Genomic DNA, 15,033 nt, shown 5'->3' with positions numbered 1-15,033 from the left:
TGTTCACCTCTGTTTCTCCAGTACCCACTAGAGTGCCTACATATAATAAATACAGAATCATTATTTTTTGGATGAATTAATTCCTGGAGGAATGAGCAACTGTGGATATTGGTGAGTAAATATTATTTTATGCATGACTGTAGAAAGAATGGATGTTTTGCTTAGTGTTACCCATTGCAGATAAATTTGTTTGAACAGTAGTTCAATTACGTCAAGAGTAATTGCCCATTATTACAGACATAGAGAAATTATTTCTAGAGAAATAAGCCTAAGTTTCAAAGCATAATTACCTCTGACATTAAGTGACTTCTCTGTGGACTCCTTTCTGACAACAGAAAATGAAAAGTTCCATAATACGGCAATAGTGACTCACTCTTCCATCTGAGGGTGTTACTCCCAGCTCGAGTATGACGTTTGCTTAAAAGAAACCACCCCCATTCTAAACAAATATGACATTTGGACAAGTCTTCAAGGATGAACATTTTATTGGAATATAGGCACTTGGCAGAGTAAATATGTGGTTACAAAGTGCTTTTAAGTTTATTTGCTTTATATAGTGACCAGAAAAACCCATCCACAGTGTAGATTTTATTCTTGAAGTTACAGACTTCAGAAGGCAGGTCCCCAAACCCTGGGTAAAGTAAGAAGACACACGTAGCTGACTTTTTTTAACCTACTGAATCTGTATTGCTTTAATCAGTAATGCCCTTCCCCTCCCCATAGTAAAATTGCTATGTAGCATATAGCATTTAGCACTTTTTATAAAGAATGAAAATCACTCATCTGGCAGAACTGTGAAACCCTTTGAAATCACCGACTCCAGTCTGGAGGGTCACAAAACCAGACTTAAGAATCTTTGCAATAAAATGTAGAAGATCAGGCCCAAAGACCTGCAGTTCCTCACACTCAGCCTCTTTATAAAAGCTTTTGGACAGGTCGGAATCTTATCCTTGTGATTTCCAAAATATTTTTTTTTGAAAAGAGAGTTTTCTCTGCGTGACTCAAGGCACCACTGTCTCCATTCTAAGCTGCAAAGGAAAAAATGACAAGCCAAATTTTTTCAAGGAAAACATTCTCTTTGTAAAAGGTCAATAGTAACATAGCTCATTTAAAGTCATGGGATTTTTGCCAAAAACCATGTCCTGAGGTTTTATGCATTTCTAATGGATTTGCCCATAGGAGAGATCCCTAGAGCAGCCTGCAGAAGCCTTTCATGCTGCTCATTTAAATTACAATAACCTTGCTCTAACCTGGAAACCACTGAATCAACATGAACAAGTCTATTAAAAACAAGACAAGCTCATAGTAATATGGAGCTATGCCATTCGACATGTTGAAATGAATAAGGAATATTTTTAACGAACGTTAGTTTCCTGTTCCACCTTCAAACAGAACAATCATCCCGCTTAATCTAGTGAACTTGTCTTTTGTGAAATCTGTACAGAAAAATTATTTGTATTGTCAGCTATATCCTCCCAGCACCCTCTGGCCTACAAGATGAGGAAAGAGAGGTCACTGATGTTCATCCATCCAATGCAGTGAGATGTACTTTCTTTAGGGTTGGAAAAATCTCTTAGTTTTCCGAGGGGTCCAAGAAGCCCTGAGGTGAGCAAAGGGAGGAAGGTGGGAAGCTCCAGCATGGGCTCGTACTGAGCGCATGTACCTCCTTGCTCGCTGACTTCTCCTGGAGAGAGAAGGGCAGTCCCGGGTGGGGCTGGGCACTGCTCCTTTGGCTCCTGGCCTTACTGGGCAGCGCATCTGACCATCTGGCTGTCTGCCTCTTGGACTTTGGACTCGCCTTAAGGGAAGACTCCCCAAAGGCAAAAAGTCCAATTAAAAACGTCTCCCTGCCTGACAGCAAGCCCCAGATAGCCCCGGCACAGCAGCGTGGCGGGCGTTCAGTTCTCACATTTCCTGAGCAGCTTGACGCGTGCCAGTGCTTATGCTCAGCACTAGGGATATGAAAGTGGCTTGAGAAGGCAGTGAGCCGTTACTCAAGGCTGTGTCTCCCTAGCAGGAAGCACACATGATTAATAAACCCCAGTTTCTGTCCTTGAGCAGAGGGGCCCCCGGAAGAGACGGGAAGTAAATAGAATTTCAATACTCTATGCTAAATGCAAGGATATGAGTGAACACTGGGTACTGCAGGGGACCAGGGGAGGAGTGGCCTCTGCCTTCTTTCCCTACAAGGAGATCCTTCATAGATGTGAAGATCTAAACACCCTAAGAGAAGTTATAATGATTCAATATGAGAATATAGTTATACTGATTATTCTTCATTCTTTGTGATGTAGAAACCTAGAAATTCTTCCTGGGGAGGTGGACAGAGCTATATTTTAATTCCTGGTTAAATAGTTAAACTGTGGGATAAAATAACTGATATAAATTTGCTGATGATGATCAAAACAGGCTTTTAGGACAATACGTTGGGATCTAATGCTAAAATTTATGCAAGGAAGTATCAACAGGTAGTTCCTGGGCCAGAAGCTTTTAAAAAATAACATGGTATTTTCTTGAAGATTAGAACACATCTTTTTAATCTTTTGCAAGTAAGTCCTTTAACATTAACAGTTATCATTGGTCACGATCCATCGAGAAGATGTATCTGTGTCTATTTCCATTAAGGTGTAAGTTCTGGGAGAGAGGAACTGAGTCTTTTTCACTACAGCATCTCCAGTGCCGGGGACATAATTGGGACTCAGTTAACTTGCTGCATGATCAAACAAATGATTTCCACTTGGGGTGACATCTTTGGAATTTGATATTGTACAACTTGGCTTTTTTCTTTCTCTCTTTCGCTGTCCACCTGCCTTTCTTTTTTCTTCTCTCTCCTTCCTTCCTTCCTTTCTTCCTTCCTTCCCCATTTATTCACATTATTCCCCCTCTGGGAATGAACCAGGTCTGCTGAATGGATAGACAGAAAGTTGTCATGGTTTGAAAATGGACATATTTTTTTTCTTTAAATTCCCATAGGCCTTTTAATTTATGCTAGACAAAGCACCTTTATCTTTTCTTCTTCTTTTTTGTTATTACTATGCCTAGCACAGCACGTGGCATACAGTAGCTTTCAAATAATGCTTGTTTAATTGGTAGTCTTTTACACTCGGTAATTAGCTAAGCTCTCTCTGCACATTCTAAGACTAATTTGGAATGCTTTCAGGCTTACACATGCCAAGGAAATTTTCTTGCCTCATCTGAATTTCCCCAAAAGGTGATTAATTAATAAGAATCAACACGATTAATTAACAAGACATTGATAGCGGAATTAGTAACAGGCTCAGACAGTCCCACAGACCACAACGTTCCTCTGTTTCTGCTCAGCTCCCCATGGGCTCTCTCAGGCATAACGTCTCAGGCGCTGTAGGACTGCCCACAGCAGGGTGACCAGTGCTCGCCACCTACCCTTTCCTGCGGTCTGACTGTGGATGAATGCTGAGTCCTTCAGGGACAGTGAAGTGGGGATAGTAGACGGTGAAGCTGGATTTACAATACACATTTGCATTCTTACCCAAAATTAAAAAGCCTTAAAGTGCATTAGAGGAAAATGTGCAGTGTATTGGCAACTGTGCTCCCACTGTTTTCTTCATCTTCGCTGGAACACCACTGCTTCCCTTAGACACCCTCAGCTGCCTTTCACCCCAAACACTCCATTACTTTGTAATTCCTATTAAAATGCTAACGCAGTAATTCATGGTAGAACTGTTCAATTCCACAAAGGTCCGCCTCAGTGCACATGCCCGGTGTGCATATCCTCTGGTTTCATCACACACACTAAGTACTTAATTTTGTTTTTTTGTTTGTTTGTTTGCTTTTTATGGTAACAACTTGCGTGTAACCCCTAAGCATACCCATAACCATTAACCTCTGGCTGAGTTTGTGCAAAGAAATACTTATGCCAAATTGCCCCTTTCACTCTTCTGAGGGTCGCCCTAGGGTACTCTCCCCGACGTCTTGTGAATCTAGCAGATCGATGTTTGGAACATTCTCCACCACCCACTGACACTCATGAACACCAGCAGCCTGAATCTGCTCTGTCTCCACACTGGCAGCAGCCTGGGCCATGCTGCTATTCCCTCCCACCGCTTCTTCCACAGAAACCTGGCTCTCACTGGGGCACGTGTGGTCAGCCCTGGAAATGCAATCTTCTTGCTGCCCGGCCTCACCCTCCACAGTGGATACAGCCTGGGCCTCCAGTCTGGAAGCCCTGCCTGTGAGCTCGCTCTCAGCGGGCTCCCCGGCCTCTGCTTGCTGCTCTGTGGGGTCTGGGCGGCTGTCACCCTGGGTGAGCCCTTCACAGATCAGCTGAGCCTCCACAAATCCCCCCAACTCCACCCTGCCAGCCTCCGCCTCCGGAGGGGGAGAATGGGCCTCCCTCTCACTGACTTCATTCTCTTCACAGCTGTGTTGGCTGGAGGCAGCTGCTGGACCGGCCTCTGTGTAGGTCTGAGTCGTTTCCTCTAATTTTTCAATTTCTTGGGGAACAAGGGTCTCCTCGTTTGTATCTTTTTCAATCTCAAGGGTGGCAGATTCCACTGGTACCTCAATGGTCACTGTCAACAAATTTCTGAGCTCCTTTAAGGAGCCTGAGGCAGAGCTGGATTCTGGCTTTTCGCAGGTGGGCTCTCCACCCTCAGGAGCCCCTCCAAACTCCAGCTCTGGTGAGCATGTGCCCAGGGCTCCTGCCGTGTCCTCTGCAGCCACAAGATCTACGACAGGGCCATCCATGCCTGCAATAATCACCTGTCCATTCTCACCCGGGGGAGGGTCGGGTACAGGAAGAGAAAGGCTTTCTTCTTTGGCCAACGGACTAGGGACCCCAGGCTGCTTCTTTTCCCCTGACTCCTGGAATACTTCATTACTCAGGGACTCACTATCTGAAACTCCTGGCAGAATGGCCGAGGCTCTCCTGGCAGGGCTGGCCTGGTTTGACCCTGCAGGGGTTTTTAGATCAGTTAAGCTGGACACGCTTTCACTGGGCAAGGCCATGTTGTCTTCAAATAAGTTGTGTTTCTTCAGGATAGCAGCTTCCTTTATCACTGAGAGAGACCAGAACACAAAACATGACATTAACACTCTGCCCTGGCCACCCTGGGGTTTCTGATTTTATCCAGAAGCCAAGCTTCCTTCCCAGCTTTTCTGGCTATCCACATACATTTCTCGACTTCAAATTCCAGTTTTTGTTCACCCTCTTCCAGCTGTCCTTCCCTGACGACCAAAAGCCCACAAACTCATTCCAAACTCTGGACCTCTGTAGTGTTCATTCATTCATTCCTTTGCTCATTCATTTTTTCAAAGTGGGCATCAACGATGGGACAGACTTTGAGAATCCAAAGATGAATAAAGTACGGCTTTTGCTTTCAAGGAGCTCGCAATGTAGAATAGTATCATCTGTAGCACTCATGGAGGCCCCAGTGCAGGGGCAGGCCTGACATTTCTCTGCTTCACCTCCCAGTCTAGTCCTGAATGTGTAACGTGTACTCCGTACTGAGCATGCAGAGAGAGCCCTGTTGACGTGTAGTGTCTAGAATGAAGACCTGTGTGCATCCACTCAGTCTTAGAGGCCTTGAGAGGACTACAAACAGTAAAAATAATGATAGCGGCTGACAGTTTGACCTCCACTATAGCTGTGCCAGTTGTATAGTGCCCAAAAGGATCACACTCAAGGGGGCGCCATTCGCTCCAGGATCAGCGCAGATGTGTGTAGTCAGCAAAATTCTCCAGCACCTGGCAGCAGAGCACCCTACTCTGATAAAATCAGTGTATCACGGCGATTTTTTGACAGAGAGCAATCAAGTGTCTGGAGAACGGGAGCCATTTCCTAATTGGCTCAAAGGTGCCACGGTGGACTGGCCTTGAGCGGGCCCCTCCTGTCACACACTGTGCTGACATCTTTACATTTTTTATCTCGTCGGATTGGCTACTGTGACCTGGGGCTTGTGCCTGGCCAGTTTTCTTTGTGGAGGGTTTTTGGGGATACTAACACCTTCTCCACGAAGACCAGATACGTTTCAGGCCTACGGTTTCAGGGAATGGCCCTGTGCGGTGTATTTCTATCAAAGTTTTCCTGTCCACGGTCCCATCACAAGCAAGGCCTCAGTCCACGGATAGTGGACACGGAGCACTGTGTCGGCACCCCGTGTCTGCTTCTGTCCAGCTGACGGGAGGTGAGGAATGTGCTGAGGGAGCAGCTGGCAGCCCTTTTTCCTGGATTCACCTCCTCCTGGCTCTGGGAGGGGCTGTGAGTCTGTGGCTAAAAGCACCTGTTTTCCTTTGTTTCTATCTGGAGCAGCCGGAGGAAGACAGCTGTTCATGAGACAGTCCAGCCTTAATCTCCCCAAGCCTTGGTTTTCTCTGAAAAATGAAGCTTGAAATTCCTGTCTCACAGAGTTCTTATTGATATTCAAAGAAATAATATCTAACGGGCCAGCACAGTGTGTGCCAAACCATGAACCTCGGTCAAGGTCAGTATCCCTCTCTCTTTCCTCTCTGTCTCCCCAACAAACCAGTATCGATTGCTTCTTCCCCTTTCATCCCTGTTGAGAAACCTCACTGGCCTCGCTGGGTCCCCTTTGAGGGGTACTCCCATCTATCTGGTGTCCCCACTCTCGGCACCAAGTAAATCTTCCTTACCTTTCAGGGTTTCGTCAAGGAGGCTCTGATGTAAAATCTCCTCATAGACATTTTCAACGTGAATCATATTGGTGTGATCTGCAAAAATGAACTGCTCGTATTTCTGGAGCTCCTGGGAGGGTGAGAGATAGGAAGACAGAGGACGAGGCATGAGAGGGCAATTTGTAGAGGAGGTACAGAGAGTATGGCTCCCACTCGTGACCCCCTCCTCGGAGAGTGAGGCACTCAGCCGTTGGTCATTCCCTTCCTTTTCCCCAGGCACCAAGGCACCATTTCCTGTACTGCGCACACAGATTTTGATCATCTCAAAGCCCTGTCAGTGGGTCAGTGGGTCTCAAGGCCCTCCTTTTTTTTTTCATCACAACCAAAATGCTCCCTTCTTCCTCTTTTTTTTCCTTTTAAACTCCAACAGGACTTTACCAAGTAAGTTACACACGGTAAAATGTACACATTTTATAAGTGCATCTCAGTGATTTTAAATATATTAACTAAACCCACGTAACTATAGCCCAGATCATGACAGAGAACATTTCCAACACCCTGTGCATTTTTTCCAGCCTATAGCCCCACCAAGAGATAAGCATTACTCTGATATCTGTCACAATAGATTAGTTTTTCTAATTCTTGAGCTTTATACAAATTGCATCACATCTTCTTGTGTATTTGGTTTAGAGATTCATCCGTGTTGCTGCCTGTATCAGTAGCTCACTCCCTTTTATTGATGAAAGGCATTCACTATATGGGTGGACTAAAATTGTTTAGCTATACTCCTATCGATGATGTTGAGATTTTTCCATTTTTAACTATTATGAATATAATTGCTATAAACATCCTTTGCATGATCTTTTTGGATTTAGGGGTTTATTTATCTTAAGTTCATACCTAGAAGTGAAATTCCTGGGTCCCTGGACTAGATATTTAACTTTATTAGGATGGGGCCTTTTTCAGGTGTGGGGAATCTCTAGTCAAGAGTTCTTCAGGAACATTCTCTTCTTTCCCTCCAACTGGCCCTGACACTCATTGACAAACCTAGGCAGGATGCAGAAGCCCTTAACCCTTCCTGCTTTCGGAGAGTTTCCAGATGGCTCGAGGACAGCAAGGGGTCAAAATGTACCAAATCATATCCCAGTTATCAGCATGAGGACACAGAAGGGATCAAAATGTACCAAATCACATGCCAGTGATGAACTCAGTTATCCTTACAGCTGATGGTGCTGGAAGGGCCCCAAGGGCCAGGGCCTTAGCAGCGGGATTTGATGCTTTTCGCCTGAAGGGACAGGATTTACAGCAGGTGATCAGAACCCACTACATGCAGACAACTCAGTGCTATAGGACTTGGGGGCCTGTTGTTCAGGACCAGGTCACAACAGGTGATAATGGGGTCCCTTTATATCCGCCCTAGAGCAAAGCCAAAGGATTGAAAAGGCATGAGCTTCCATGACCCTGAGAGGGTCTGTGAGGCAGGACTGACACACAGACAAGAACTGTGTGGAAAGAGCACTGCCCAGGAGGCTGGAAACTGCCCTGGATTAGCTGTGGGACCTGAATAAGTCATGTCACTGCTCTGTGCCTCTCCCTTCCTCTGCAAAGCGAGGGCCACAGGCTCATGTCTGCAACACCCTTTCATCTCCCTAGGTGGTCTCCCATTCTTTACTCCCCTGACTGGTGCCTAAGGACTAGGTGAAAACATGACTCTGGGACATCCTCCCTGACCCCATAAGCAGAGCTGGGCACCCGGCTCAGAACCGTGGCCATTGCTCTTCCCCATAAGGCCACTGCTGTGCTCATCACATGGCATACTATATGCCTGTCCATGCCTGTCAGCTGCCTCTAGGCTATGAACTCCAGGACAGCAGGGACATTGGCCTAGCACAGTGCCTGGATCACATTTGATACATATTCAATACATGTTTGTGGAATAAACAGCAGGCCTTTAAAATTTCAAACAGCTAAATAAGTGTGTGGAAAGGAACAATTTCTAGGGATGTTTATACTGTCGTGACATGTCTGGCTTTATAAAATAGGTCTTCTATATTGAACTGATTAAACGATAATGTATGTTTAATTCCTTGGAGCAATCTAACTGGAAGCCCTGAGGTTGGGTCTTGAGGAATTGGAATTTTTTTTAAAGCTTCCCATGCAATTTTAATGTGCGGCTGGACTGGAGTACCACAGATCTAGGAAGCTGTGATATAAAGAACCAAAAGGACCATGCTTTAGTCAAATAAAGAATCCTTCAATGAAGCAAGTAATTCCCAAATTTGCCCATTCTGCAAATTCAGATTTTAGGAAATTTCTTGGCACTGGAATAATATCCTTAACTACTGAAAACCTGGGGTGTCAGCTTCTTTTGCAACTAATCTCTCTTGATTAAAAATCATAAGAGCATTTTATAGATTGGGTACAGTTCTGCTGATGCTTGGAGAAAGGGAACTGATGAAAAAGGGGACTTTCTTTACTCTTCTCCTCTTCTTGGACAAGATGGCCTTGAGGCACCCAGATTGCTTTGGGATAGAAGAAGAAAAACACCCCAGGCAGAATATCTGTGTACAGACACAACGAGAGGTGGACTAAGTCATCCTCTGGGTGGCAGCATTTTTCCATCCACATATGGCCAAGGGCCAAACATACGGACAGATTCTTTACTCCTTTGACTTTTATCAAACGCCCAGAAATAAATGCTGGGTACTAGATATGCCAAGACTCTAAAGGAAAAAAAAAAAAACAAAACATTTATAGAATATAAAAATGACCAAAGAAATTTCTGCAGTAAAATAGCTTATGCAAAGGATTTTAATATTCCAACTCTTGGAGACCCTCTAAGCTACCCCAAAGCCCTTTTTAAATTCTAAAAAGCTCTTTATGATTTGCTCCAAGAGGGAGAAGGCACTGATAATGTCCAGGCTCATATATCATTTCTAAAATGTAGAAACTTTAATAGTAGTAAATATACCATTTACTGTAAATATACCATTTGCTGAGTGGATGCCATGTTATTAGCAAGTGTGAGCTGAGTTCAAACTCTGGTGGTTACCAGCTGTGACTTTGGGCCTGTGACTTAATCCCTCAGATTTCCTCATTTGTACAATGAAGATATAAATAGCACCTCCTCCTAGAGTTGTCATGAAAATTATTGAGATAATCCATACAAAGTGTTTAACATGGTAAGCGCTCATCGAATATTAATTAAATCATTCTAGTCTCCTCAATCTTAAGAAACATGCCACAAAATATGTCATCTCCATTTTCTAGAAGATGGAATCTAGGCCAAGGAAGAGGAAAAGTGACTTGCTCAAGGCCCCAGAGCCAATATATGGAGGAGCCAGAACTTGCACCCAGATGTTGAACCAGCCTCCTCAGGCAGCTTGTTCATTACTCTGCTCTGCAGACTAAGTCACACCTTCATAATCATGGCTGTCACTGGTAGCAGCTTTAAGTGGTTTCAGTTTCATTGATTTCACCAAACACACATTACTGGATTTATAAGAAAAAAATACCCTTCTGTAATCATGTTTCTTAAGGTCTTTTTCGGGATTTAGCGGTCAAGTTTCAGAGGACATGTGGTTCCCAAGAGTCATACTATGATGAAGAACGCCTGGTGTCCTCAGATGTTCTATGGCAAGACTTAATTTGGCTCAGAGTCAGATCATTACCTTTGAGATTTTGTCTAGGTCAGGGGTCAGCAAATCTGGTGGCTGCTTGTTTTTGCAAATAAAGTTTTATTGGAACACAGAAGCACCCATTGTCAATGTATTGCCTATGTCTGCTTTTGCACTTAGCAGAGCTGAGTAGTTGCAACAAAACACTATGATACATGAATCCTAAAATATTTACTATCTGACCACTTATAGAAAAATTTGCTGACCCCTCCCGGGTCTAGTCTACTGTTTGTAAGCACATCATAGCAAAAGGACTTGCTTGAACTTAATAGCAATAAAAGTATGCTCTCTGGAGTAACTCATCTCCTTACTGGTTTGCATGTGGATGCCAGTGCCTTCTGCACGGTGGGAAGTGTGATTTGAACCAGTGCCTCTTGAAATATCCTCTTCCTGATGGTGCTGCTGTCATAATCATATTGCTGTCAATACAGAGATAGAAACATATGCTAAATAGCAACACTGCAATCTGTTAACTTTTGCTTAAACAAAAACTCAGTCACTCACTTGTCTCTGTTTTTCCCCTAATTTCTGAGGACACTTGTGGTGTTTCTAAGGTCTCAGAGATCTTATCATGCAAATCTCTCAACCCTGGGTGGAGGGTACGACTATTAGTGACCCATCTTATCCTCCCCTCTTACAGATAGGGAAACTGAGGCAAGACCAAAACAATAACTTCTGCATTATAAAGAAGTTGGGGACAGAACTGGGGAGTGAGTTTGTATGACATCACCCCTGTCCTGGGTGGCTCCATAGGAGCCACAGTCATCTACTTCTTTCACTCTATATCCTAAAAGCAGGATTAGTGGGTTGTAATGGTTTCCACAAGGGAAGACAGAGTCTGGATCATTGCAACCTTAACACTGTGGCATGTTAACCAAAGAAGTTTAGTATCTAGACCAAGAAAGATGATCATTCACTGTTCTGCATGGAATAGTCAAGCCTAGGGACCACAGTTTGGTTTTAGATGATACTTCAAGGGGAACACAGACAAACCGGAACATAGTCACAGGCATGTGAGTAGAATGGTTAAAGACATGAAGGCATTCATACCAGAAATAATAACTTTGGGTGAAATTTAGCTCCCCTCCTCTCTTCTTATTCTCTGAGCTTTGAAAACAACCAAAGGCTACTATGTTGAGGGACATGGACAGGGAGGACAGAACTAGAATCACCAATGGTGAGAACTTTGGCTTCACATCAGGTAGTATGTTCTTGCGGTTGAAGGTGTCCAGAGAAGGAATGGACTGTCCTGAAAGGTATAAAGTGTCCTAACACTGGAGGTGTTATTGACATTGATTCTATCTTTTCTTTCCAATTGAAAGCTCATTATTATTTGTGTTATCATAATAAAAATTGCTTTTTTATTTGCTTTTTTAATTTGCTTTATTTATTTTATTGCTCAGTGATTTGGTTGCCAGAGTTTCCTACTTTCTGCGAGGTATTAAGATTGGGTCTAAAATTCAGGGACCACATTCTAGGCTCTGTGGGACTTTTATCTTCTGCTTCAAGGCACTGTTTAAGGGAATAGGTAGTAAGAAACTAGTGGGCTAAGTTTAAATATAGTTTGAGCTCTAGGCTCACCATTGACTAGCCTGTTGAGCTTAAGTAAGTCACGCTAGCTCTTAGTGGGTCACTTTCCTCATCTTTACAATGGAGACATATTCTAATCATATCACAAGTCCATGTGAGAATCGAACAAAACAGGATAGGTTAAAAACAAAAAAAGCTTTAAAAATACACCAGTGTAAGCTGGTATTATTAAAAACCATTTTGATATATACTTAAGCAGTAAGCACAATAAAAACAATTTCACATGGTGGGCATCTTTTTTTTGCTTACAGTGGACAGGCAATAAATATCAAGTGCAACTGCTATGAATGCAAGCTGGGAACAGGTCACTTCTAGCTGATGGACAATGATACTGAGGACCTGCGGTCCCTAAAGCTGCCACTAGATGCCAGAACAGGCATGAAAGTTATGCCGGGGGGGGGGAGGGGGGGGGCGGGCGGGGACTGGATGCCTGGTAGCCATTGCTACCTCAAGGGGGCAAAGGGGCCGGATTACAAACAGGGAGTGTGAAAGAGAACTTGGTATTTTCCACTTAACAAAAGCAGGGGTCACGCTCTTGTTTTATGCTTCCCACAAATGAGAGAATGGTTTTACCTTTAAGACTCGGAGCTTAACCTTCTCAATGGCGATCGCAGTTCTGGATGCCTCTCCTTGGAGGTGTGGGGAAAGCAATTGCTCGAAAGTGAATACTGCATTCTCCATTAACTAGAAACCAAAGGCGACACAGAACGACACCTGGTCAGAGGCCAGGGTCTCTGCCCTGGAGCAGGGAGGGGATGACCATCACAGTCCCCTCAGACTACTCTGGGGCCACCCAGAAGAACAGATCCTCACGCCTTCCACCTGGGCTGTGAAATAAATAGGCACCTGGCTACAGGGGGATCAGTAAGAGTCTAAGAAGTAAGCACACACTCACACTCGCGTGGTGGCATGTATACGTGTATTTTTTCCCCTCCTCTCTTCTTATTCTCTGAGCTAGAAAACCTATGGAGGCCATGGGATTGAGAATACCATCCTCCCCTGTGGTCAACCCCTTTCTCCAGTCTCTGTACCTGCAGCCAGGCCTTGACAAAGTGAGGTGGGAAGCTTCTCCAGTGATTTTTTTGGCTGCTTTAATCCTGCACTTCCACTCTTCGGTGGATGCAAACCACACCAGCACACCTCTCTCCACTTCCAGCCTACCACCTCACTTCTCTGCCTTTCTCTGACGGCCTGGAAGGGAGGCAGGGCCAGGGCTTGGTGGGGAGAATGGCTGATGTGCTCCAGGGTCAGGAAACGGAAGCGATTGAGATTTCTTATTCTCCGCACGTGTGCCTGTATCAGCTTCACTGGGTTCAGCATTACCAAAGGGACTTCTGTTAAACTGTTGCCCAGTTTTGTTCCTGGTCCATTTTTAATCCTTCACAACTCAGAGGTGAGATAATACGGTGTATCACTTAATCCATCCTGTAACTTTTAAGGACAAAAATGCTCCTTTCTTCCCCAAGCCTGTGATCTCAAAGCATGAACACATACCTTTGTTATAGCACTCTCAAACACCGTTAGTGACTTATCTAAGCATCTGTCTCTGAAGTGGGGTCTGGCACACTGTCCAGCCCCCTAGGGAGTTCCCCCAGAACACCTCTGAAGTAGAATTGGTCTTTTATGGCTTCAGTGATCACACCCTTTCTTCATTTAGAAAGCACTAGGGTATGAAAAGAATTTATAGTTGTTCCTGGAGAAAAAGTTCCTTATGGGGGAAAAAAGGTAGATCTATCAAGTAGATCCAAGAAATCCAAATAGGAAGCCATGATTGATTGATTTATTCATTGATTTACTCTTAACCAGGTTAGGGAATTAATTTAATCCAGTAGTTCTCCATTCTGGCTGCATATTAGAAGCAGTGGGCGTAGGAGTAGGGGAAACCACCGGGAGTGGGGTCTAGACATCAGGACTTCTCAAAAGCTCTCCAGACGATTCAAATGTGCAGTCAAGGTTAAAAGCACTGGTTTGACAAATCAAGTAATTATCAGTTAATGCTACTTTATTTCCCTGAAATGTTTTTTTTTTCTTTCTTTCTTTCTGATGCTCATCCACATGGAAGAAAGATGAAGCCAGCGGGGAGGACAAAGTACATCCTCACGCCACATGATGAAGAAATCGTGGAGAAATGGACCTCATGGCCCAGGGCGACACTAGCACACCAATCTCACCAGCCAGCCCCAGTTTCTCTGCTGTCTCCATCCCCACCCGCCACGGAGGCCCCTGCTGCTCCCACCTCTTGCATGTAGTTCTGGGTCCTCTGGACCACCAGATCGACGTGGGGGAATCTGAAGCGGCTCTTGAGATCCTGCAGGCGTTCCTGGAGCAGGTTGACTTTAATATAACAAGGTTCCATCTTCACGGAATCCAGTGGAAGATTCATAAGCCGGTCTAGATGCTGCATTTTGGTGAAGGGAAAAGTTAAATACCTTCAGACTCAGGAGCAATTTTGCATGCATATTACATATTACATAAAGTCTAAACAATCAGATGTATATTATTAGAGTGAATTGCTTCCTAGGTCGCTATATCAATGACATTTCAATTGTCTTGCTTCCCTCCTTCAGGGGTCCCTGGGGCAGTTCTATCGCTAGGGCAGGGACTAATAGAGGACCCGGCTGGAGGGTGGAAGGACCCAGGGAAGCATTTGGGGGACTCCAATCTTAGCTCTTGATGGACTCCAGGCTCCCACCTCCAGAACTCGAGAACTAGGCGGGCAGGCTCCCTGGCACCTGGAATTGCTGCTGGGCCCACAAGCCTCCCAGGCCTTCTTTAATGAGTGCCATGCACTTACAAAACCTCAGAAAGGTCGGGATGTCCTCGCACCTGGGACTCTGGGAATGAAGCCAGAATCTCCCCAGTTCTCAGAGGTTCTGTCAGTGCCCACAGAGATTCCCTCTGCCGTAGGTTCTCTATGGTGCTAGTGGGTAAGGAGGTGGGTGGTAGGAAGAGGCCTGGCCTAGGAGAGGCATCCAGTTTAGAAACTGGGATCCCTCCCCTTCTGGCTTGCGTGAGCAGTGACTTGGTCAGTGAGGCCACAGGGCTTCCAGCATGAGGGCAGCGATGGACCGCCTCTGCTAGAGACGTCAGGTTTTACCAGCATGCTCTTACACTGCGACTGTTGTCAAGATAAAGCATCCTATTTTCCAAGCTT

General features: G+C 44.8%; 1 protein-coding gene across 1 annotated transcript in view; it reads right to left on the bottom strand.

The window, feature by feature from the left end:
* Window positions 1-467: 467 nt before the first annotated feature.
* NIBAN1 (niban apoptosis regulator 1) overlaps window positions 468-15,033 on the bottom strand; it is a 151,122-nt gene continuing 136,556 nt past the window's right edge. Inside the window, exons 10-14 of the mRNA XM_042924492.1 lie at window positions 14,116-14,277; window positions 12,453-12,563; window positions 10,601-10,708; window positions 6,631-6,742; window positions 468-5,036 (exon numbers count right to left, since the gene is read on the bottom strand). Of these exons, the coding sequence (XP_042780426.1) occupies window positions 3,910-5,036; window positions 6,631-6,742; window positions 10,601-10,708; window positions 12,453-12,563; window positions 14,116-14,277 (1,620 nt within the window). The 3' untranslated portion in view covers window positions 468-3,909. The remainder of the gene's footprint in view (window positions 5,037-6,630; window positions 6,743-10,600; window positions 10,709-12,452; window positions 12,564-14,115; window positions 14,278-15,033) is intronic.

Source organism: Panthera leo, chromosome F3, assembly GCF_018350215.1.
Source record: "Panthera leo isolate Ple1 chromosome F3, P.leo_Ple1_pat1.1, whole genome shotgun sequence".
In the NCBI taxonomy this organism is placed as follows: domain Eukaryota; kingdom Metazoa; phylum Chordata; class Mammalia; order Carnivora; family Felidae; genus Panthera; species Panthera leo.
This window is presented reverse-complemented; position numbering and strand designations above follow the sequence as displayed.